We start from the raw sequence: 22774 nt of genomic DNA, 5'->3' as shown, positions 1-22774 counted from the left end.
GAGTCTTGTGGGACCTATTGACGCTCCCTTTACGACAGGATGGCTTGGGAGTCCCAGATGTGCAATTGTATGCGTGGAGCGCCCAGGCTCAGTTTCTGCACCACTGGGTACATCCGACTCCTTTTCAACCCCACGTGGCTGTGGAAACGGATGCTGCGGCACCAGTCCCCCTGTTAGTAGCTCTATATCAGGCTTACAAGCGTCCCAGAGATGGCATGGACACGGTCGAGACCTTGCGGTGGGCATGGAATGAGTTACGGAAAAGAGCTGGCATTTCTTTTTTCTTTGCCACATCCATACCCCTGGCACACAACCCTATGCTTTCAAATGTGTGCAAGAGTATCAGCAGGGCCCTAGCACAGAAAATGAGCCTCCACACTTTTGCAGACCTCTATCCGGAGGAAACGTTTCGGCCACCCCCGACCTCAAAGGAGGGTCAGGCTGTGTCTTTTTCTGAACTCTTCGTATACTACAAACTTTTTAAGGTCTTTACATGACACTTTCCCCGAGTTCCCCACCAATCCTACCTGCATTGGAAAACTTGCTTAAATCAACTTCACCACGCAGACAAGTTACTAGGATATACAATCACACGCAAATATCGGCCCCTCTGACTGAGCCACGGGCGCTCCAGGCTTGGAATGAGGAACTTCCAGTTCCACTCATGGAGGACCAATGGGTCTATTGCTGCTGCCAGCTTACGGCTTTGTCCCCTAACTCTAAACTCCGCCTAATCCACTAAGTTTTTGCACAGATTTTATAGGACACCTTCCAGTTTGCATCGAATGGGATTGAAAGCTGACGACAGCTGCTGGAGATGAGGCTTCGCTCCCGCTTCATTTTTTACATATGGCGTGGAGCTGCCCACGGTTGACATCATATTGGTCCAACATATTTCTCACGATTCAACAGATAATAGGTACACTTGACGATCCCAACCCCATGCAGGGGCTGTTAGGTTATGTGAAGGATACGCCAGTCAAGGTCCGCAAATTGCACACGCTGTTACTATTATTTGCTAAGCGCCAGGTGTCCATGCACTGGGGGCGAAAGGGGATTCCCTCTAAAAAAGATTGGATCAGGGTCGTCACATTTGGGCATTCACAACTGACCACCTTTTGGGAATAATGTCTTCAGCGTCCAGACCCAAGGACATTTGGGAACCTTTTGTTACGTGGGCGCGTGAGCATCAGGAGGCTGTTGGAGATACGCCAACGGTATCTGTGTCTGTATGAAAAGCACGGTTAGCCTGGGGAAAGTCGAGGACTGGGGGATGGTGGTTTGGTGGGGAAAGGCGCTGTTGTTTTTCTACCACTGAATCTATCTTCCTATGTACAACCTGGAGGGTGATGGCATGGATTTCTTTTTAAAACGGCCTATGGGTCTTGGTAGATGCTTTTTTGGGACTTAAAAATAGGGTGTTTCTAATATCCTTCATGCACTGTGCAGAGGATCAAGCCCACATGTACTATCAATTGTGATTGAAATGGTGGGCATCTGTAGAGATAACTATGTACAGATTAGCAACTGGCTTGTTGTTTGCACTGTTTGTAGCATTGTTTTAAAATGCCAATAAATTTAAAAAAACAGTCTGCCAAGAACGGATGCCATTCTCTCTGTACATTCTTAAGTTGTATGGGACGAGGGGTCACCATTGACTCCCGGTCCCTTTCGTTTTCTTGTGTAATCTTTGGCTTCCCATAAAAATACATCTTCTTTGCTTTGTTCATAGACTCCTGACTAGGGCTGAAGCGGTTGTCTCTCTTGTCTATGAGCTGGTTAGTGGTCTGGTGTGAAGATAGGCCATTCACTTTACGTTAACGCTTTCTTGCACTCTTGCAAATACAAATTATTTCCAGAATGTTCTTCATTGTATCACTTCACTTAAATTTCATAAACAAAACCAGACAATTCTAAAATGTGGAAATACAATAACATATTAAATATGTTTTTATTTTAATGTTATCCAGTTAGTATGTCTCACATTATAAATGTACAGCAGAAAACATAGGAGTTGAGTCAAGAATCCTAGTGGAGAGGTGGCACAGGGGTTTCTTGTCTGTCGGACAATGGTAGAGTGGAATGCATCCTCCTTCTGGGAGGGCTTGGACAGTAGATAGTTGTTGAGCAGTGGTACAGAGGATTCTTTTCTGTGGAACGATGCCATCGGAATGCAATCTCCTCCCTGGAGCACTTGAACATCAGATCCTTGTTGAGAGGAGGCGTGATTACGAAGATTGTTGCTGGTTAAAGTTGTAGTCCCTTACAAGGGCAGCATATCACTGTTTGAAATAAAGTACCTCTCTTTTGAGGTATACATGTACCTTCACAATGTATAGATAGAATGCTTGGCGTAGAGCATCTGAATGCTGGAACAACTTGGGTAGATCCTTGCTCGGAGGTGTAGAGCTAGAGTGTAAACACATCTTTTCATTTGTCAATGCATTCATTTGTGGTCCAGGGCAAAGAAGGGAAACTTTTTACAGTGGATTTTTTGTCATCTGCTGAAATAAGTGGACGACGTAGGCTGGATGGGGACCGTAGACGTTAGTTTAGAGGTGGATCAATCTTTGTAAGGAGTGCAGCAGATTCCTTAAGGCACAGCATGCTATGTAGCCATAATTTTATCAACCAAAAATAAAGTGCAAATATTAACACCAAAATATTGCTGCAGTTTACTCGAAATGCTCTGGATAGCTCAATAAAAAAACACTGCCTTTGAAAGAACTGAAGTCCAAGGACTCCTTCAAGCCCTTACAAATGTGCTATATCTGGAGACAGAACAGTAAATCAACCAGGTCCTAGCACACAGGTCAACTATTTTTACAGGGATTTCGAAATGCAACATGTCAATAATATGGCAAATGGACATTAAATCCATGTCTAGTATATTGTAGTCGATTTTATTTGAATCGTAGGTATTTTTGTTGACTCAATTAGGATCTATAATCCTTTGAAAATCCTTAAATATTGCGTGTGTGCAACACTACTAAACACACTGTAGGAATGGGGGCAGAGAGCGCATCCTGGGGGGTTGGAAAAGATGATGTCTGTATGGGCGGTTTGCAGCATATCTTTGCTTTCAAGTAAAAAAGATACTGTTGCTACGGCAGGTCTTTTTTAACGGTGCATGGAAGGAGATCCTCTCAGGATAGTGCAAAGCAGATTCTTACCTCTATGTGCACAGAACATCTTTGTTTAGAGTACTATGGGAAAGCAGCAAACCCACAAGGAAAAAGGAGATGTCTGTGGGGGACAGCTGACGGTTTGAGAGTAGGAAGCAGTGCTCACTGTGCCAATACTTGGATGTGATCAGTCATGTCTGCTGAAATGAAGCCCAATAATACAGTATTGTTTTGTGTCTTTCAGTTGTGATGGACCTGGAAGCATTTCATGTTCCTTACTCTCAATCAAGACATGTGGAAAAAGTCTGACGAAAGCAGCAGCTTCAATGACATCTGGGTCTTCTGAAGCGGTGGCAGACGTGCAGGTTCAGCGACAGATGTCTGGCCTGGAGTTAACAGGACATATAGTCTCCCAGACTTGCCGAAGCATCCACACAAGGCTAGAGAGGAAAGGCTGAGACAAGGAGCCAGCTGCAGAGGAAGAACAACAGAGACATAGAAATGTTTTTGATGATGCGGAGTATAGCGTACAGCCGCCAATATGCAACAGTTTTATCCAAAGCTTCACTGTGCCATTCATCTAAAGCCGCACCTCAAGGCTGAAACCACAAAAGAGTTGCTAGTATTCCTGTCTAGAGGGGACCTGGACTAGCACTCAGGGCTTGACTGTTACTATAGAGGTAAGAGCAAGTCTCATTTGAATATAGCTGGTCCCTGTCTGGAGTGGCGCAGTGGGAACAAAACAATTGACTAGAATGTGGACAAAGTAATTACCAGTGACTGAGATTAACTGAAGCATTCCACCAATCACTATTGTCTCATAATCTTTAGTAGCATATTCGTCTGGGTTATAGGTGAGCAGACTGCAATGAGAATCCGCTCAGCCACAAAGGGTGAAATATTTTACAACTCCAAAATACCAATTCTACATAACCACTGTGCATCACAGCTAATGACTTGTAGGAGTCCCTTTAACTCTGCCAGAGATTGTGTTCCGACACCATTGCTATAAGATCCAAATAGCCAGTGTTCCTGAACCATAACTTACAGATCTGCTATACCCTGCACCCCTACAGCACAGACTGGAGCAGGACCACAACCCAATCATTATTCACTGTGCCCCTAAAACACTACCTTTTGCAGGGCTTGTGCCCATCGACTGGTCACCAGACCTATAAAGAGCATGTTGCACCAGTCACCAGAGTATCCCCCCCCCCCCCCCCAACTCCAGTTGTGTGTGGCTCCTGCCCACTCACTCTACGCTATGGGGAGACTGGAAGGTTGATGGCACCTAATTCTAGAGTGAGGGCACATGCCTTTTCACCAGTACTCCTGGAGGGAAGAAGGCCGATCAGCTCCCCCTTGTACAGTATTTTGTAAAAAAAAAAAAAAAAAAAAAAAGGCAAGCTACTTCCCCACTCCTTGTTCAGTGATTCAGCCTTGTCCACAAGAGCTCCCAACATCACCTATGGCTACACCAAGTCACCAATGCCTGTGAAATAGCACTCCAAAGTTGCTGCAAAGCACTAAAGTTTTATCATTGATCAAAACACCCAGATGGGAAAGTAAAGGGAAACCCTAAACAGCAGAAGGTAATACATGAGGCGAAAGAAGTTGTCCCAACCTGTACAGCAGTGAAACACAATCGAAAGCCTAGCTGGATAGGGCTGTTGAATTCTGCCTTTGTGTGCCCCAATCGGCACTTAAGAACAAATGCAACATGGAAGCATAAGCTATCAACCAGTCTATCCTATCACAAAGGGCATACTCTCCAGACACTTTGTGCGTTAATGCTCAGGTGCACTAGAGAGACAGGAGAAGCGAGAATGTCCAAACTTACCTGGGTCCACCCTCAGGATCAGGAGACCAAGGATAAGGGCTGCCAGAACAATCCGCTTGAGAGGGAGGGAGAGGATGCAAGAGCTGGCTGACCCCAAAACTCTGCAGAGGAAGTTAAGCAGGGTTTTCAGCCTTTGGGGTGCAGGACCTAAAAAATGATGGCAAAGCAAAATATGCAAGATAAGAGAACAGTTGACCGAAATACCACCAGGCACCCCACCTGATGGCTATACAAGATCGTGAAGTCTAGAGAACTACATCGAGGAAGGTACAAAGTGGTTTAGGGTGAGAAGGGGTCGGAGGAAAGTTTAAGGGGAGACATATGGCAAATGTGCTGTTTTATGGTGAACAAGGGAACCCACAAGGTAAATAAGGACCTTGGGAATCAACTTTATATTACAAACAACGGTCCTTAAAACACATTTTAACGTAAAAATGAATATAGAAGGCAGAAATGGGAGTTCCGGCGCACAATGGCAGCAATGCTGCCATCGTGCGCCTGAACTCCCATTATCCGGCAATCCTTGCCGCTATGTACCGGACCGTATTGATGTCCAGCGTAAAATAACATCCCCCTCGGCTCAATTTCGAGCTTGCCCACGAAGACTCAATAATCTTCACCTGAGCACCGCGCCACGTGGTTAACTTAATTCTCCCCGGACCACCCAAATGGGAATCTGCCCTAATCCTTAAGGCAGTTTGTTATACTCAGGCATGTAATTATACCATCCTGATGATGATCCCATTATCGTGCTAAAGGGGATCGAAACGTCGTCGACCTATGAAACATATTTACGCGTTAAACCACTGCGTTAAAACAAGTGTGAATATAGTCTATGGAATGCTTGTCATTTATTATCATTGACCATAAAGCTTGCTCTGTTTTTTGCCTGAATACTAAATGCCCAAATGTATTTGTCTTTTGTTTGTATGTAGGACGCAGGACTGTGTCCCACTCTATTTTGTTCGTGCTCTTGAATATTCTTAACAATTCTTGGAATTATTAAATTGTTTGTCCGGCTGAACATCCTGCAAATATAGCACTGATCCTAGTCTATATTCATTTTTACGTTAAAATGTTTTTTAAAGACCGTTGTTTGTAATATCAAATATGGCAAATGTGCAGCAGGTCCACTGGGCAGGGAAGAAGAAGATCCAAGAGATAAAAAGGAGATTATTAAATCACAACATGAAATTAAGAAACAAGGCAAAGAGTAAAAATAACTTTTAAAAAAAGAGATTAAAACAATGACAACACTTTGGTGATTTGGAACACCTATGTTTGTTGTTAAATGTTAAGAAATAACTCCTTGCTAGATAGCAGGAAACACAGCATGTAGTTACATAGCAAATAACAAACACGAGTTGGAGGGCAGACACACATCCAATGCTTTAGGGCCTTCATGGATTTCTGGCTGTGCCGCTATTGGGGATTTTAGGTCTTTCCTTGGGTTGGTTGTGTTCTGCTCAGCATTCTATCCATAAGCTGCCAAGGGACTTACCTCTCCAAGAGAAAACAATCTCAATCAACAGAAAGCCCATAAGTGGGTAGGTAACTTTATAAGACATGTTCGCTGAATCCATTAAAAGCTCAAGAAAGGTCCTTGAAGCATCTTTTTTTTTTGTTTTTTTAAAGTTTTGTGCTGGAAACAGATGCCAGGTACAGGGAATGTCCCCTTTTTTCCCTAAGGCAATTTGCTACATATCAAATATAGAACCTTTAATGCTGTGTACTACAGTCTAGTACAAGTACAATGAACATCTACCAATGCACACATTAGACAATCTGACTCATACATTATCTGAAACAAGAAACCTTACCAAAGTGTTTTTCTTTCTCAGGCAATAATCCGTCTTCATTGGTCACTTTTGTTTTACCCATTGGGTCGTGGTCACCCCAAGCCTGTCTGCGCTCTGAGATGGCCTCCAGCAGAACCTCCTGCTTTTCTGAAAATACCTCACAATCCAAGGCCAGGTTTTCTGCCTCCTCAAACTGGCCAAGCGGCAGCAGCACCTGGAGCAGAAACAGTTTCACAACCTCACTATAGCCTACCAAACTTCGATTGGCACCATGCCTCAGCCAAGCGTTTCCAACATCCAGCATCGCCGCTGGCTCTTCCACTTTGCTGTACAAGAGGATGCTGTAGAGAACCCAGGAGAAAAAAAACAAAATACTATTCAGCTTCAGTGGAGCTTCAGAACCATATCTTTAAAATGTGACAATCTCATGTCCCCACAAAACAGCCATTGCAAAACTAAAACTCCTTCATGTAACAACATTTCTTACATCACTACCACATGTTCTTCAAACTATTATTCACCTGAAACAGAAAAAAAAACACCCCCCATAAGCAAGAGAGCGCTAATATCCCACCAAGGCTGCATGTTCTTTTCCTGACACTAATGTTAGCCTACCTGGCACAATGTGTGCTTGCTGTTGTGGTGCAAAGAACTGGAGAGTGATGGTAGATCCTGTACCCATTTGCTGCAGTCAATTAACTAAGCGCATGTAAGGTAATGTTCTTGTATTCTATGATCAACATTCGTCGTCATGCTCACTGCCCATTGCATTGTCTACTATCAGCTGTGTTCAGCCTCCACGGCTTTATGATGATACTTGGCCTTCGGAGCTGCCCTGCATCTCCCTGTACTGCTCTTCATTCAATCCTCATAACTAGTTCCCCAATCTTTGAATCAGATGTTTCACCCTGTCCAGCAGCTTTACCTCTATTTCCTGCTTCTGCTTCTCTAGACATCCTTTTTCATTCCCACCTCCTTCCTTCTTTTAAGTAGGTATTGGTTTTCTACAAGATATTTTTGCTGAAGATCTCACTCAGATGTTTCTAAAATGAACACTTTCTTGATGACCACCTGAAGTGCAGCTAGTTACAAGATACAGGAGAACAGTTAACCTTATATGAAAATACTACACCACCCAGTACTTGCAAGCTATTGTTTCTCTTCTTTTCAACCTCAACCAACTTTGAATTAATCAGACTCTCTTCTTGAATCTTTCCAAACTAGATCTACTTCTCAACATTGTAGGAGATGGACAACCTCTGTGCTCTTGTGGGAGCCTGAACCCCAATATTTGGAGAGAAGAGACATCGCCCCCTACATCAGGCCCAACAAATAGCAGAGTAAATCAAAAATTGAGACTGGGACCACTCCAGAACGGAGTTCTAGATCACTGAAAAGTTAAAGAGTTTTATTACAAAAAATTAGAATAGGCAATACATGGTAAAGAAGTACATGCCATGAAGGCTCAGATACAAAAATATAAAGTCAGAAATCATTTGTAGTATCTAGAATTGTCAGGTCCTATAAAGAACATTAACAGGGGAACAAAATCACTCAGACAGAGATGTTAGAAAAAGTGAAGTCTCGCCCAAACAGACGGAAATGAAAGTCACCCCATCCACATACAACCAGAGGCGTTTACACACTTTTTAAGCATAAAAATTGAGGAAATACTGCAGATTCAGCATAACATGATTATCAACAGCACGTTTTAGATAAATCAGAAAATGGATCGTCACAATAAAATCTAGAACACTGAGCCACTTCTAAGAATAATCAAGAATCTTTTGTTACCTTCCACAGCAAAGGAAATCTGGAGATGCAGAACACAGTATGAAACGTTCTCTAACAAAGATCAATACACTAATGTACTAACAAGCCAACATCAGAACTTCCAGCGGAAGTGTCCTTCAATAAGTTCCATCAGGAAGACGATGGAAAGCTTCATTCACAATACATGCTCTCTAAAGAAACAACCAGTTATGTCACAATGCATGGAGCTCCGTGGAAACTGTGGAGAGGGAAACCTCGCAGGGGGACATTAATTGGAGGGGGAGAATGAACGGGATCAGCTAAACACCAGGAACTGCATCTGTTGTAATGATATGGAGTATTCACAAAAAATGTGCCACAACTAAACTACGTAATGAATCACACTTCTAAACATTTCTTTTATTTTGTTTAAAATGCATCGTCAATAATTCATCAGCTACGACTAAATTCATCATAAAATTATTAATTCGCACACATTATTTGTTACTCAAAATTGCACACGTGAAAAAAAGTTTAACACTCTAACTAGACCACTGTATGAGTAGTAGTGTGAGCACTAGGAACTACCAGGGAAATAGTCCTGATGTAATGGGATGTTGCATTATGATGTTGCAAGTTAGAATGCTTAGAGACTCCAGCTATGACAGTCGGTGTTTGATCAGGCACGTAGAAAGCGGTCCTATCAGATTCCTAATCAGTGCACCATTTGCCCGAATTGGTGGTGTGTCGGCGCAAAAAAAGAGATGCACGACAAGTAGAAAACAAGAGGAAGGCTCACTGGGGCACAGGGCAATCTATAAACGCGCTGCTCAGCAGCCAGACACCAAAATCTTCTGTAACGGCATGCCCACCAGCTTAGCATTGTAAGATGATGCAGTGGGGTTCTGGGATGCTGTGATATCACAGAACACCCACTGACGCCACAGGTCATCTTGGTGCTAAGTCCAAAATAGAAGGAAGAGCCAGAAACAGCCACATAACAAAGCAAGAAAAGCTAAGAGAAATCCATTTCGAATATCTTCTCAGGTCTCCTTGTATCGCGTTCATTAATACTGAGTTATTTCCTTGGTTTTGCTGGTAACAATTCCATGCTGAACCTTGGGGTATTTGGAATGTCTGAAATACAAATCTCTCTAAATAGACACATTTCTAAAACACCTCAATTTAAACAGCTCTCACCTGAAGCATTAGTTCCTCTCCTGCCTTTCGGTCTTCATGTGGTGAGGAAACCTTGGGTCCCGACTAGAAAGCACTGACCCACTCCGCTCCCCATCATACTTACCACATTTCCAGGAGTTTCATGGGCAGCTTCTCAGGCACTTCATAATACTGGAGGAGCCAGGAGAGGACCTCTCTCCACCGGTTCATCTCTGCCAGTGCCTGGACGCCCACGATGCAGAGTGAAGTCTTCACATCCTCACACCTATGGGAGCAGAAGCCGGCGATCAGATCAGGGCTAGAAAGATTAGCAATATATCAAACGGGCATTGCCCGTCTACCGACCCAGGGACCAGAACCGTGTCCACGCTCAGAGAGCAGGTCTTCTCTGCATCTAAGGATCTGTCCACATTCTAAATCTGTTTACATCTAATATTCAGGAATAGTGAAAGCAGCAGCAGCTCACTAATATTGTTGCAAATAATCTTTGTGACCCCCTCCTATTTCTCATGTCGGAGGTCCTGTTTTGATCTAAAGTAAGCTTTGTTGTGCATGTTCCATGGTTTTGAAAAACAAACATTTCTCTGCAAAATGTCATCAATAGACTACCATACATCACTAACATTAAAAATAAATGAAAGGAAAACGGTATTTAAAATTATCTGTTTAAGAATTATCCAAGGTCATCAGGGCAAGACTCTATAGGACAGAGCTGACTCCACCAGGGCCCTGGGCTCACTTTGCCCATGCCTTAAAACGGCACTAACCACAGTACAGGGTTTGGACACAAGCCCTTGCACAGCTCCTTTATCACCAGGCAGTGGGCTGCACAAGGCAGGCTTCTCCTCTGGGGCATGTAGTCCAGTAATACCCTTTATCCAGCAGGCAAATCATTCTTCTTCAAGCAGTCTGCAACTCTCCTTGCGGGTGTCTTGCCCATATTGTGCCCCCGGTAAGAAGCCAGCAATGAAAGAGACAGATTCTGGAGCTCACGTAATTCACACAAACACCTGGTGTCCTCGTACTGGTCAAACGGAGATAAAAGCACGCGGACCTAGGTTTCTACCTAGTGTTTATCTTAGTCTTGCAGACAGCAATGTGGATTCCAGAGATCCGTCTCTAGAGCTGGTTTTAGACAGCTCCTGATACTTTGATAATCTCCAGGCTGATCAGGCTAACCTTTATGTGCCCTATTTATAGTTTGGCAGATGGGTACTCCATCACAAACGAGACAGTACCCTAGCCACCAGACCCATAGTCCACCCACCATATTTTAAGTCAGGCAGACTACCAGCTGTCTATCTGCCTGCTCCAGTCCTCGTCTTACTCCAGCTCTGCTCAGGTCTTGGTCTTACTCCAGCTCTGCTCTAGGCCTTTCAGCTTTCCTTTAGTCCCGGTCCTACTACAGCTCTGCTCGAGGCCTACCACCCGCTACTCTGCTTCAGCCTTGGTATTACTACAGCTTTTGTTCCAGGCCTAGTCTTACCTAGATCCAAAACTTCAGCAATTGTGGCTTTGGCTTTTCCCCCCTTATGTTGTCAGGCACCACTTTCCACAATGCAGCCTCTCAAGAACCTGTGTTGCAACAGGGACAGACAGTGTGGCTTACGGAACAGACCACCTTTCCTAAAAGCCTCCAAGAACCTCCAGGCTTTGACAACTGCAGGACAGCACATCACTTGGAGAAGTACATTATGCAAGAAGTCAAGACCAAGACTTTACAAGTAGAATGACACTACATCACCTGTAGCTGTGTAACAAGAATGTACAGTCTCATCAATAGTAGGACAATACATCAATAAGGGGAGAATGACAAGTACCCAAATTGACAAATGAACAATTAGATACCCTCACCTGGAGGAGGTGATGAAATGTACCTAGGGTTTAACTCATAGGGAAAATCACTTCAGGACTAACCCATGAGAGGACACCAAATCTCCCTTTCCACCGCCTAGTTTATCAGGCATAGTAAACATCCTCAGCACTCTTAAACCTACCATGAATCTAGCGCTAATATGGCCACCTTGGAGGTTTGCTACTTATTTGCCCCTTTCACTGAGATCTTAGTATCTTGGTCATTTCAAAAGTGTTTCTTACCAACGGATTTTAGAGGGTGCTATTATCCTCATGCTGAAAAAACCCAAAATCGACCCAACTATACTCGTCAATTTTAGACCTATTATGACTCAACCGGTAATGGGCAAAATCACTGAGAAAATTGTGGTCCAGCACCTACAAGAGTATCCAGGCTGCATCAAATGCCTCACTAGCTTTCAATCTGGATTTCACCATCAGTAGCGGACAGAGACTGTCTTGCTAATGTTTTGGGATGATACTTTAAGGTGGGCGGAAGAAGGAGGGAATGTCTACTGGCGATGCTGGAACTGCCTGCAGCTTTTGACACCATAAACAATAAATTGTTACTCTACAGGGCTTCAGAAGTGGCTTAGGCCGGTCTGCAGAGGATTAGCTAGTTTAGGACCTTTCTATAGCAAAGAACGCAGAGGATGAGCTTAACAGGCGTGGCTCCTGGCTGAGGGTGACGGGCTCCAACTTCCCGACTTTGCAAGTTATGTGGATTGTAATTGAAAAGAGGAATTACTATCCACATACCGCATAAGATTTCCTAATCTTTGTTTCTCCTAATTAACAATAGATCCCATTGTAAAGTAGGCAAAAGTAAGCCCATACCGGGTGCTGTTCTCAGTACCTGGCTGCCCTCCTTTCTCTCAGCGGACACAAGAGTAGGGCAGCCATGCACTTTCAAAGAGGCACATGTACTAGTGCGCATGTGCCAACTTATGGTTTTTTCCCCTACAACAGCAGGCTAAGGGCTGACCTAGCCCCAGCCATAGCCTGCAATTGTTGGGGGGTCTCAAGAGACCAACCACTAATGATGCTCAAGAGCATCATATTTTAAAACAGCTGTGTTTCCCAGGGTTGCTTGTCAATCATACAGGCTGCATGAAAAAACAATGATGATGAAGTATTTAGCACATGTAAGAGCGCCATGAAATACTTGAGCTCAGGTTGGGCCCTGTACAAAAGGAAACTTTTTTGTATAAAGCACATCTTGAGCTCACATATTTCAAGACACTCATATATATGCTAATAAAGTCATTAGCACAAATGAGAGTGCATTGGAATACGAGTTCAGAATGGGAGCTGTACAAAAGGAATTTTTGTTTGTAAAGCGCACATCCAGAGTTCATGTATTTCAAGGCGCCTCACTTTCAAACTCCAGCAGCCGCCACTGGAGATTAGAACCATTCCTGTCTGCTCCAGATTCTCCCGAGTGTGGCATCCCAGAGGGCAACCCTTGATCTCCTGTCCTACTACAAAAGCATACAGTTTGGCCGTTTCACTCTAAAGCCTGTGATACCTTTCATCTACAATAGGATCCTTTTCTAAGATCCAAAGATAGATCAGAATAAACTCCCTTAGAATCACAGTAAGAGTGAGAGATTATTTGCTCTAGAGGTAAAGGTTTAGTCGACTCCAGGGAACTGCACATCTTTGATCTCTTGAATCAAATGTCCAGCTCAGCCTCAATGGTGAACAATTTTAGCTTTACGATTGCAGTGCTCCACACATAGGCGAGTGGTAGGCACCTGCTTTCACTTCTCAGAAAGCCTAAACCTATCACCCTGTTACTATCAACCAAACAGGAGGCCTTAGTAATAAGGGCTGTGATTAACTCTAGGCTCTACTACTGAAACTGTTTCTGTTCTGGACTCCCAGCATCTGTAATTGATTGCAAAGAATTGTGTTCTAGACTCTTCCTAAGACTGGTGCTGAGTGACCTTTCAAGGAGTTGTAGACTTTATAAACTATGCATCTATTCATTAGGTAAGATTATCAAGAACAGTGGGATGGGACGGGGGTAGTGTACATAAGACTATGCGGGACATTGGTCCCAGGTTGACCTCATTCCCACGCTGTCAACAAATGGGGGAAGAGTCATGTATGTGGGACAGCAATGGGTAACAGAAAGAACTACTGACAGGAGAACGAGCAATGGCAATTACGACTCACTACTAAAGATAGTATGGAGGGGAACGAAGGTGGGAAATAGACATTGAAGTTTCATTTTCTGATCTGCATGAGTAAGGTAATGTGTGATACAAAAGTGTTTTCATATAAATGAGACATTTAGCCAAAGGCAGCTTCAGTAAGAAATTCCATAGATTAACATCATACCTGTAATCTCCCTGGCCTGCTGGATCAGAGCTGATGGCCTGGCAGCCCTTCTGGCACACCTCCAGGGCCGATGCAAAGTCTCTGTGCACCACCAGAAGATCTGAAGCCTCCTCAAGCTGGGACAGTGCCAGTCGTGTGCCCTGCATTCGCAGTGGCCCTAAGCTGGTCTCCGGTGCCCCAGACCCCTTCAGTCCAACCAAGGAGGAATATGACCCTTTCATAATTATCTACGAAGGAACAGCAAAGTTCAATTAGGGAAGAGTGTCTCTATCAAAAACCTTCACATCACCCAACACTAACACATAGACTATAGCAAGGAGAAGGGTTGTGTTTTTTATTTGATCAGAATAGGGGTAAGAAATGCACTGCCACATGAGTAATCAGGACACCTCTTAACAAAAGAATGCACACTGGTATCCAGAGTGCAGAAACCTTTAAACCTTTTTCTCCAATTTCCACTACAAACACCTGTCATTTCCCTTGCATGAGAGGAAGGCTGTACAGGCTCACTCTTTAAAAAGCAGAGCTGGCCCACATGCTACACATCAGGTTCCTACCTTGGGAAGCAGAGCTATGCTATTAAATCATATGTGCATATATGCTTTTTATGTAGCAAAGCCAATTGTTCTCTTCTCTAATGTTGGTTTTGAACTCTCAGAAGTATTTGCTCACATGAAAGTGCAGGCGGTCGCACGACCCAATGGCACAAACGGCAGTGAGAACAAGTTATTTCTTGCCAAACATGGACACAAGTGCAGTGCCAAATGCCCTTGTGTTGTGTAATGTCAAAGCTCTTATCATTTATGTAAAGGGATTGTAGCAGAACAGGAACAACGCAAAAACACTTAGTATTTCATGCAAAGCATATTCAAGCAAAGTAGTGGGACCTGTGTGGTTGTCCTTATAAAATTGGCACCAAATGAAAATGGGTGCAGACAATGGTCTCTGGGTTTAAACATGTAATTTCGACATAGTTACATATATTAACACTATTGACTTTGTTTACAGGTTTGTAAAACAAAATTGCACCTCAAGAACAAATATTATGAAAGGCTTCAATTGCATCCCCGTTTTGTTAAGTGTAATGCCAAAACATATTTAGCATCAAGCAAAGAAGACAACTTAGGCGCAAGCACAGCCGGCTGATGACATCATACGTGCAGTACAATATTTTTGCCATTTTCCCAAAAACTGCAGATTTCCATACAACGTTGCACTGCGTGAATTTTGGCTAAAGATTTTCATGTTTGAAAATCTGCAATGAGATGTGGGGTCAGACCGAGAATGAGTGTTACAAGGCAGGAATGTCCATTAAGTTTGTGAACACCCACAATCTCACACAAAAAGGTAAAATATTTACTTTTCGTAAGGGCAGCAGGAAAGCCCTTTCCAGGTTGAGAAAGGAACGGAATACTCCTCATCTCCTCAAAACAAAATGGTGGAAGTGTAGTAAAAGGGCTTTCTCACTTGAGAAAACAAGTTACACAGAGCATCTGTACTGGCACTGCTGATGTACTCATGCGAAAATATAGGTGTATTTTTTCTCATGAGAGAATAGATCCCCAAATGTTTTCCAAGAGTATGCCTGGTAACCTGCCACTGTTGTTGGTGTCCAGGCATAATCTTCAATACTTTTGTGAATTTCAAAAAATCAGAAATCTGAACCATTGTAAGGTTAGAAAACCAGGGACGCAGATATTAGACTTGGGGCCGGATTTAGATCTCGGCGGAAGGGTTACTCCGTCAGAACGGCTGAAATATAAATCCCATAGGATATATATATAATTGGATTTATATTTCAGCGCACAGGATATCCGTCACCGTTCTGACAGATTAACCGGTCTTTCGAGACCTAAATCAGGACCTTATTTTGAGAATCAGGCCTGTAGTTTGCAGGCCCTTAATCGAGGCAGCAGAACGTATCCCTTTAAGATAAACAATATTCAGGTTTGTGCTTCTTAGACTATAGAAATATGCACGAGAGACTGTACATAATTCATGGGCTTAAACATTTAATGTGTATATATTGAGAGGGTAACTGTTCCTAAAGACAAGACAAAAAAGGCTATGTGTGCTCAAAGTGTGGTCGGGTTGAATTGAGTGTGGGGAATTTCTCCTTTAGAATATAGTGCCCTCACACACCCTTTCGAGTGTCCTGCTTCATCATGGCGCGTTGCTCCTCGTGGGGGTGGCGCTGCAGTCCCCCACGGGCCCCGCAAGAGGGCTCTTTGTCGGAGATCTTTTGTTGGAGACACCTCAGTTGTGCATGGGGGTGTGTGGGCCTATCTAGAGGAAAGTGGGTGGTGCGTTAAAAATACTGGTTAGAGTCCAAGACCTTTATTCACAGCTCTAACTAGTAAAGGTTAAAAGTAATATTCCTGGAGCTCCTCTTTAAAAAAAGAAGATATAGAGGGCAGGTGTGAAAATAACTGCTGCTCTCAGGATGGTGAGTGGAAGTCCTACTGATAAGGGGTCAACATGTTTCGCGCTTCAGAGTAGGTCCATAAGGGATCCAATAGCGCTTTGTCAGGACCAAATATAAAGTGAGTGAAACAAATGTGAATTATTGAGACAGGTTCCAGTAGGGTGCAGTGCTGTGAACCTGTGGTACCTTAATAGTAAGGGGATACAGCGTCCTCGCGCTGGTAGGTACTCCTTATTGGAAACCTATACCCAACCTGGTAAGGTAAAAACAAGAGAAACACACACATGGACAGAAAAAAGAAAAAAGAAACACGGCATCTATTGTAATCATTATTCATTATATGTTGTGATTACACTGTAAACCAACACAATGAGTGTATATTCAAAACAAACATGCTTCAATAGTTCACATGCAGGTAGAACGACCTAATGCCGAAAAAGTCTAAATCAAGGTTCAGAAGACCGCTGAGCACACATAGCCTTTTTTGTCTTGTCTTTAGGAACAGTTACCCTCTCAATATATACACGTGATTCTGAGGGAGCACGGGTTCTGGACCTATTTCTAATTATGCTCTCGGTCCCCCATTCTTTATGTAGTATGACTTAAACATTTAATGACAGAACTATGCTTCAAGACACATGCTATGTGAGCTCTTACTTAAACAGCAGAGCTGTCCTTCAATGTATGTTTCACCAAAAGCAAACTAACCTTGACTCAAAATCTGTAGGACTTCTTTGTAAATTAAATGAAACACAAAATAAAAAAAATATCTACAGAATTCAGACTAAACATACCAACTCCAAATCATTACTGGTCTGAATTACTCCAACTCAGCGAATGTGGAAAACAGCCCAAAAAACTCTAGACCAATTTTCCAGCAACGGTTCACTGCACTAATATATAGGTGCTAACTTTCAGAGTCACTGAAAAAAACTCTCAAGATGGATTGTTAACAAAAATATAGAACCTCTGAACATAGAGCCATCTGTAAATATGCAAATATATTTGTAGAAACTGAAGTAGTTCCAAGCTCCCTAAATAAAGTGGCCATCATTAATCTTCTTAAAAACTTCCAGTTGACCCAAGTGAGCTGACAACCTGTAGACCAATTTTTTGCCTTCCATCAAGCAAAGCTATCAGTACGAGCTGGGATCAAGCAGCTACAGCTTACTTGGAGGAATAGCCTGAATGATGCCGTTAGAGTTCAAAACCAGCCAGGAGCACAGACGCCATCACCAACATTTTATACGAGTTGCGATTTGAGAGTAAAGAAAGCGGCATAGAGGTCGCCCTTCTACTCTATTAAACAGCTATAAAGAGTCAGTGATTCTGAGATGCACAGCCTAGTACTGGATTGCATTAAGTCATTTGTGATAGATAGTTCATGCTGCCATTTGTCTCCTCTCCTGTGAACTGCTAGTGGAGTGCCACAGGTGTCAGCCAAGTTTACATGGTGCCATTAGTGAGATGTGCCACCATATATGCAGGTGACAACTATGAACCTTGGCATACCCAATGGATGAGTCAAGGGAGTCTCCGCAAGAGGGAGGTCCACCATCACGTTCAACAACAAGGTGCTGATAAAGAATCTGATTTTGTACCTTTTTTTTTTTTAGAAGAATCTCTTTGATCCAGGCCTTTAGGATTCAATAGAGTCAAAAATTAAAATGAAAGCATTTTGTTAAATGCTGCAAGGGATAGGTGGGAAATAAAGGAGTGGATGAAGGGGCAGTAACAAGCGCAGTATTTGAAGTAAATATTCCAAAGGAGAGAGCATGAAAACATGCAGTCTCATGGGATGATTATTGAAAAAGCAAAATGTAGTTCCCAAAATGTGAGCAGTGGAAGGATACAAGTGAGCCAATAAATACGAAGAGATGTGACATTAAAGCCAACCAATGATGTAAAATGTGTGGGCTGTAAGCCCACTGTAAGTTTTTGGTATGGTCCACAAGAGGCTATCACCTCAAGACATCTAAAAGTTGTCTGCTAGGCAAGACCTATAAAGCAGTCCAAGCACAACTCCGGGAGTGCATCAACACCACCATCTCCTACAGGACTACCAATCTGAGTTTAGATCACTCAGCACCACAAAGACAGCTAGTTTACAAGTCAGACATTGTGTAATACTGACCACAGACAAAGCTGCCCTCTGTCTCCTGCTATTGCTGCCCTTCGCAGCATCTTCGACACTGGTGCTCATTCTCCTATTGTCCACACCCTTCAGTCTGGAATGAGATTAACTGGTATCATCCTTCAGCAGTTGTCCTTCTGCTTATCGCACTGATACCAATTTGTTCACATATTTATCGCCAGTTTGCTGAAGATCTATATCACCTATGGAATACTTCATGGCTCCCTAGCAGGGGTCTCCGACCTTTTCTGTAAAAAGAGCTACTTATGTTCAATTGAAAACATCCCGAACTACTAATATTATTAGTGTTGTAATAGTAACCACATCAGACAAGATTAAATTACTGCCTATCCTTTGCATGGTACCAGCAGAGATCACCATCGTGCATCAGGTCGGGTTATCAGTAGTAATGTCAAAAAAGTTTTTGTCCCTTTGGAATGTCTTTGCGTAGTTAGAAAACCATAGTTGCAATGCTTATGGCACCACAGTAATTATAATAATATTAATTATTAATAAGTCTCACAAATGCCACATTATTTATCAGTTTAGTATCAGGTTTAAAACATTTTGTAAATGCGATTATTTTTCTCCAAACCGCAGTTTATGAGTTCTGAAAATACACAACCTTTCGTCTCAAATACACACTTTTCAATTTTGACATCAATATAGTGATGCAGCCAAGCAAAAAGCTTCTAATTTAGTAGGTTGTGATGTACACAGGAGAGCTGCTTACATGTAGCTGGAGAGCTACCAGTAGCTTACAAGCTACTCGTGAGAGAAGCCAGCTCCCTAGTGTCCCCCGTCATTTTCAACTGCAGTGAAGACCCCCTTGGGGCTCTGCTCAGCAATAGCAGCATGAAAATGGATACATACTCCGACACACAACCAGCATGAAAGCCTCCTCTATTCTACACATTCAGCTCCTAAAAGACTGCCTGCACCTCATCCAGACCTGGCTGTCCAGCACATACCTGAAGCTAAAGACAGAATTCCACAATTAGCCAAGAACAAGAAGCAACAACTAGTCCAAACCAGGCTCAACAACTTGAAGATGGATAGATTTGAATCCTAACTTTCACCCAATACCCAATCACTCGGATTCATCTTGGGCCGAACTCAGACACTACCAGGACAACCAAAGATGGCCTGGTACCAGGTCTCTCCACTTATAAAACTGAAACCATTCCTCTGAAACAAACAACTTCAGAACTACTGTTCGAGCCCTCAGACCACAGCATATGGATAGGGGCAACGCCCTCTCAAACTTACTCCACATTAGCCCTCTTAATGCCATCACACAAGCTGCACCGTGCATCACCAAGAGCCTGTAGCAATATGATGGAACTCCACTTACTCCTCTTATTAGCCCTTCAAAATCAGCTACATCATCTACAACGCATCACGATCAGCACCCCTGCCTACCCAGATAACAAGCTCACCACTTCAGTTGGTTCTTGGCACAACAGCAGTCAGAACACCATCAGACTAGAGTTGAAGAAGAGTAAAAAAGAAAAGTACCATGCAATAGGCATGTTTCGATTTTCCCAAATCGATTTTATCCACACTCAGTGTGGGAGGGTATGCTCAGACGTGAGTCCCTTGCTCATTGCACCATCAGGATTCAGGCAAGCCGGGCCGACGAAGGCTGTGATGCCAGAAACCGGTCCCCGGAAGCTTGTTTCCTTCCCAGTATAAGAATTGGCTTGGTAGTTTGGTTTGCCCTGTTCCCATCATGCACTGGGACAGGTACAGACTAATTTGCATGTAGCCAGGTTCTGAGCTGGGATGGTGCAGTGAGCTAAAAAACGGTGATGGATTAAAACCATGATCTCTTGACTTGGTAAGAGTGTTCTGCATCATTCAGAAACTCTGTCCATCACCACCCCCTTTTTCCCAAATCGATTTTATCCACACTCAGTGTGGGAGGGTATGCTCAGACGTGAGTCCCTTGCTCATTGCACCATCAGGATTCAGGCAAGCCGGGCCGACGAAGGCTGTGATGCCAGAAACCGGTCCCCGGAAGCTTGTTTCCTTCCCAGTATAAGAATTGGCTTGGTAGTTTGGTTTGCCCTGTTCCCATCATGCACTGGGACAGGTACAGACTAATTTGCATGTAGCCAGGTTCTGAGCTGGGATGGTGCAGTGAGCTAAAAAACGGTGATGGATTAAAACCATGATCTCTTGACTTGGTAAGAGTGTTCTGCATCATTCAGAAACTCTGTCCATCACCACCCCCTTTTTCCCAAATCGATCAGAACCACTGCAATCCTGTTCCTATTCAGAAAAAAAGTTGAACGCTTACCTTTGTAAAAAAAAACTATTACAACAAAGTAAATTTACCATCCCGGGCAATCTTTGATTGACGGTATCTTTGCCTTTAACCCAGTACAGTGTTTCACTGCCTTTGGCTAGGTTTGCATTATATAAATACCATAAACTTACATAGACATGGATGTTTAACAATCTCTAAATAAGATTATTATTTGGCATGTTCACTCTGCATACTACTTACAACCCACTTAAAAACCCAAACTCTTTGTGCAGCCATACACCATCCTCTCTGACTTATTAATATACATTTTTAGCTGATAAAATCTATTATATTTCACTAGCTAGCTTAGTCCCTTCAGCATATCATTCTATTATCAAACTAGAATCGTATGCAGTGCAATCAGAGTCTGGCCACAAATCAATAAACATTGTCAAAGCTCTTTCACAGGATATAATATTTACAAGCAACTTTTTACACCAGTTTCATAAGTAGACACTTGCCCGGGATTGGACAAAAAGCTATGCTCTAAAAACACAAAATGTCAAAAGATCATTCAAATGGCAGAGGATGTAAACCACCACCAACAGTAACAGCTTACAGCCAGCTTCTGGCAGCAGAGCAATTGAAATTGGAACAGGTTTAAAAAATAACTGTTATGGGGTACCCCACTCTTCTAGTGGAAAAACTGCACGTTGAGATATCGTGCTGCAGCAACCTGTTTATGCCACAGCCTGCAGGGCTCTCTCTAAGACTCCCAGATCAAGAACACAAACTAACTGCTAGATGACAAGCGGCCTATGAAATTGCAAACCCTTTGCAAACTCTTCTTTGAGTAGGTATTGCAACTGAATGCAGTGCGAGGTTTACCGCACCCAGTAATAACCGGGTCTAATAAAGTTTGCAACCTCTGTTACATTTCAATAGCTCAAACCTGCTGAAATGTAATATGGGAAAGAGCCAAGGTCGAGTAGGAGACGTGGCTTTGGGTACTAACACCAAAATCCGCGTGTTATTCCCCCCAAAATCGGTTTAGACAACAGGTATGGCCCCTGATAAATTCTGAACACCTAGGTGTCAGATTTTATCAGGTGACACTTTTCGCATTTGATAAAGGTCACTCATGAGCAGTCCCTAAGATCACGAGATCATTCCATGTCATCATGTGCACCACGCTCCAGTCCTGGTTTTCCTTTTACCAATCATTATTTTCAGGTGTATTAGTCCTATTGGTCCAGCTGAAAAGAGCAAATCTACAACTCCTAGAAAGCACTACGTTGTTAAAGTAAAAGCTCAGCATGAACAATTGTTTCCCAATTTAGGAGTCATCTGGTAACCAAGCTAGCCTTAAACGATAGCCAACTGGCATATGTACACTCGGAGCACCAAAGTACCGCCAGCCACGATTGCAAGTGAACTACGGACACCGTATATTATCGTGCCCACGCAATTAAATCCCAGAACCTACCTACCTATTCCCTCGTCGAGGTTTGTTGCCGTTTACTCCCTGAAGCTCACAGCAAATCGGCCCCTAAATTAGCACATCAGACACACAAGAATAGACTGCCGCCCCTTGGGAAGAATCAGAATGCATTAAAACCTCCTTCCGTGCGTGCGATGTTCCTGATGCTCCACGGCCCCCGTGCACTTTGAAACCATTAATGCAGCTCTTCACAATTAGTAGGAGCCATGTTGTCTATTGTCACATGATCCGCACAGCATCTTGGGGCTTATAGTCTTTGTAGCTTTCTTTGCTCTTCATTTTGCTTGTCCGAATCACGAAATAGGACTACATTCCCCAGGTCACGGTGAATCAGGAATATTACGCCTGAAGTTGACAGAGGTGAGACTGCCAGTAAAACCTTAGCCTCTTTCGCCATCTGCTGGATATTTGAGGCCTTCTATATATTTCAACTACTGTAAAGAAGGCAAATCTCATTAGCAGGAGCATGATCCAGTGCTTGTTAGTGCATTTTAATCATATATTTCTTAGTATATAGGTATGAATTATGCCGTATAAAGCCAAGTACCAAGTTTCAAAAGCTTTATTC

At 43.1% G+C, this 22774-nt stretch overlaps 1 protein-coding gene across 3 annotated transcripts; it reads right to left on the bottom strand.

The window, feature by feature from the left end:
* Positions 1–1919: 1919 nt before the first annotated feature.
* Positions 1920–22438, bottom strand: PEX26 (peroxisomal biogenesis factor 26). Of its 3 annotated transcripts, none has more exons than XM_085652106.1 (6): positions 22196–22438; positions 13896–14122; positions 9820–9960; positions 6786–7105; positions 4966–5112; positions 1920–3596 (listed from the first exon to the last, which is right to left on the bottom strand). In XM_085652106.1, the coding sequence occupies exons 2-6, from the start codon at positions 14114–14116 to the stop codon at positions 3493–3495; spliced, it is 933 nt and encodes a 310-aa protein (XP_085508232.1). In that variant the 5' UTR covers positions 14117–14122; positions 22196–22438; the 3' UTR covers positions 1920–3492. The 3 variants fall into 3 exon arrangements, with proteins under 3 accessions (XP_085508232.1, XP_085508233.1, XP_085508234.1); XM_085652107.1 differs by having other exon boundaries at positions 22324–22438; XM_085652108.1 differs by having other exon boundaries at positions 22192–22424.
* Between the last annotated feature and the right edge of the window lie 336 nt (positions 22439–22774).

The sequence above is a fragment of the Triturus cristatus genome, chromosome 4_1, assembly GCF_964204655.1.
Source record: "Triturus cristatus chromosome 4_1, aTriCri1.1, whole genome shotgun sequence".
Classification (NCBI taxonomy): domain Eukaryota; kingdom Metazoa; phylum Chordata; class Amphibia; order Caudata; family Salamandridae; genus Triturus; species Triturus cristatus.
The sequence above is the reverse complement of the archived record's forward strand: the minus strand, read 5'-3'. Positions and strand labels throughout refer to the sequence as shown.

What these genes read in the sequence shown, in the direction of transcription:
- PEX26 (XM_085652106.1), bottom strand. Translation starts at nt 14,116, where the DNA reads ATGAAAGGGTCATATTCCTCCTTGGTTGGACTGAAGGGGTCTGGGGCA. An exon ending in TGAGAAAGAAAAACACTTTG is followed by an intron (nt 5,113 to 6,785) that starts GTAAGGTTTCTT and finishes ATCATTTTTTAG; the next exon opens with GTCCTGCACCCCAAAGGCTG. An exon ending in GATCCTGAGGGTGGACCCAG is followed by an intron (nt 3,597 to 4,965) that starts GTAAGTTTGGAC and finishes CTTCCTCTGCAG; the next exon opens with CTGGCTCCTTGTCTCAGCCT.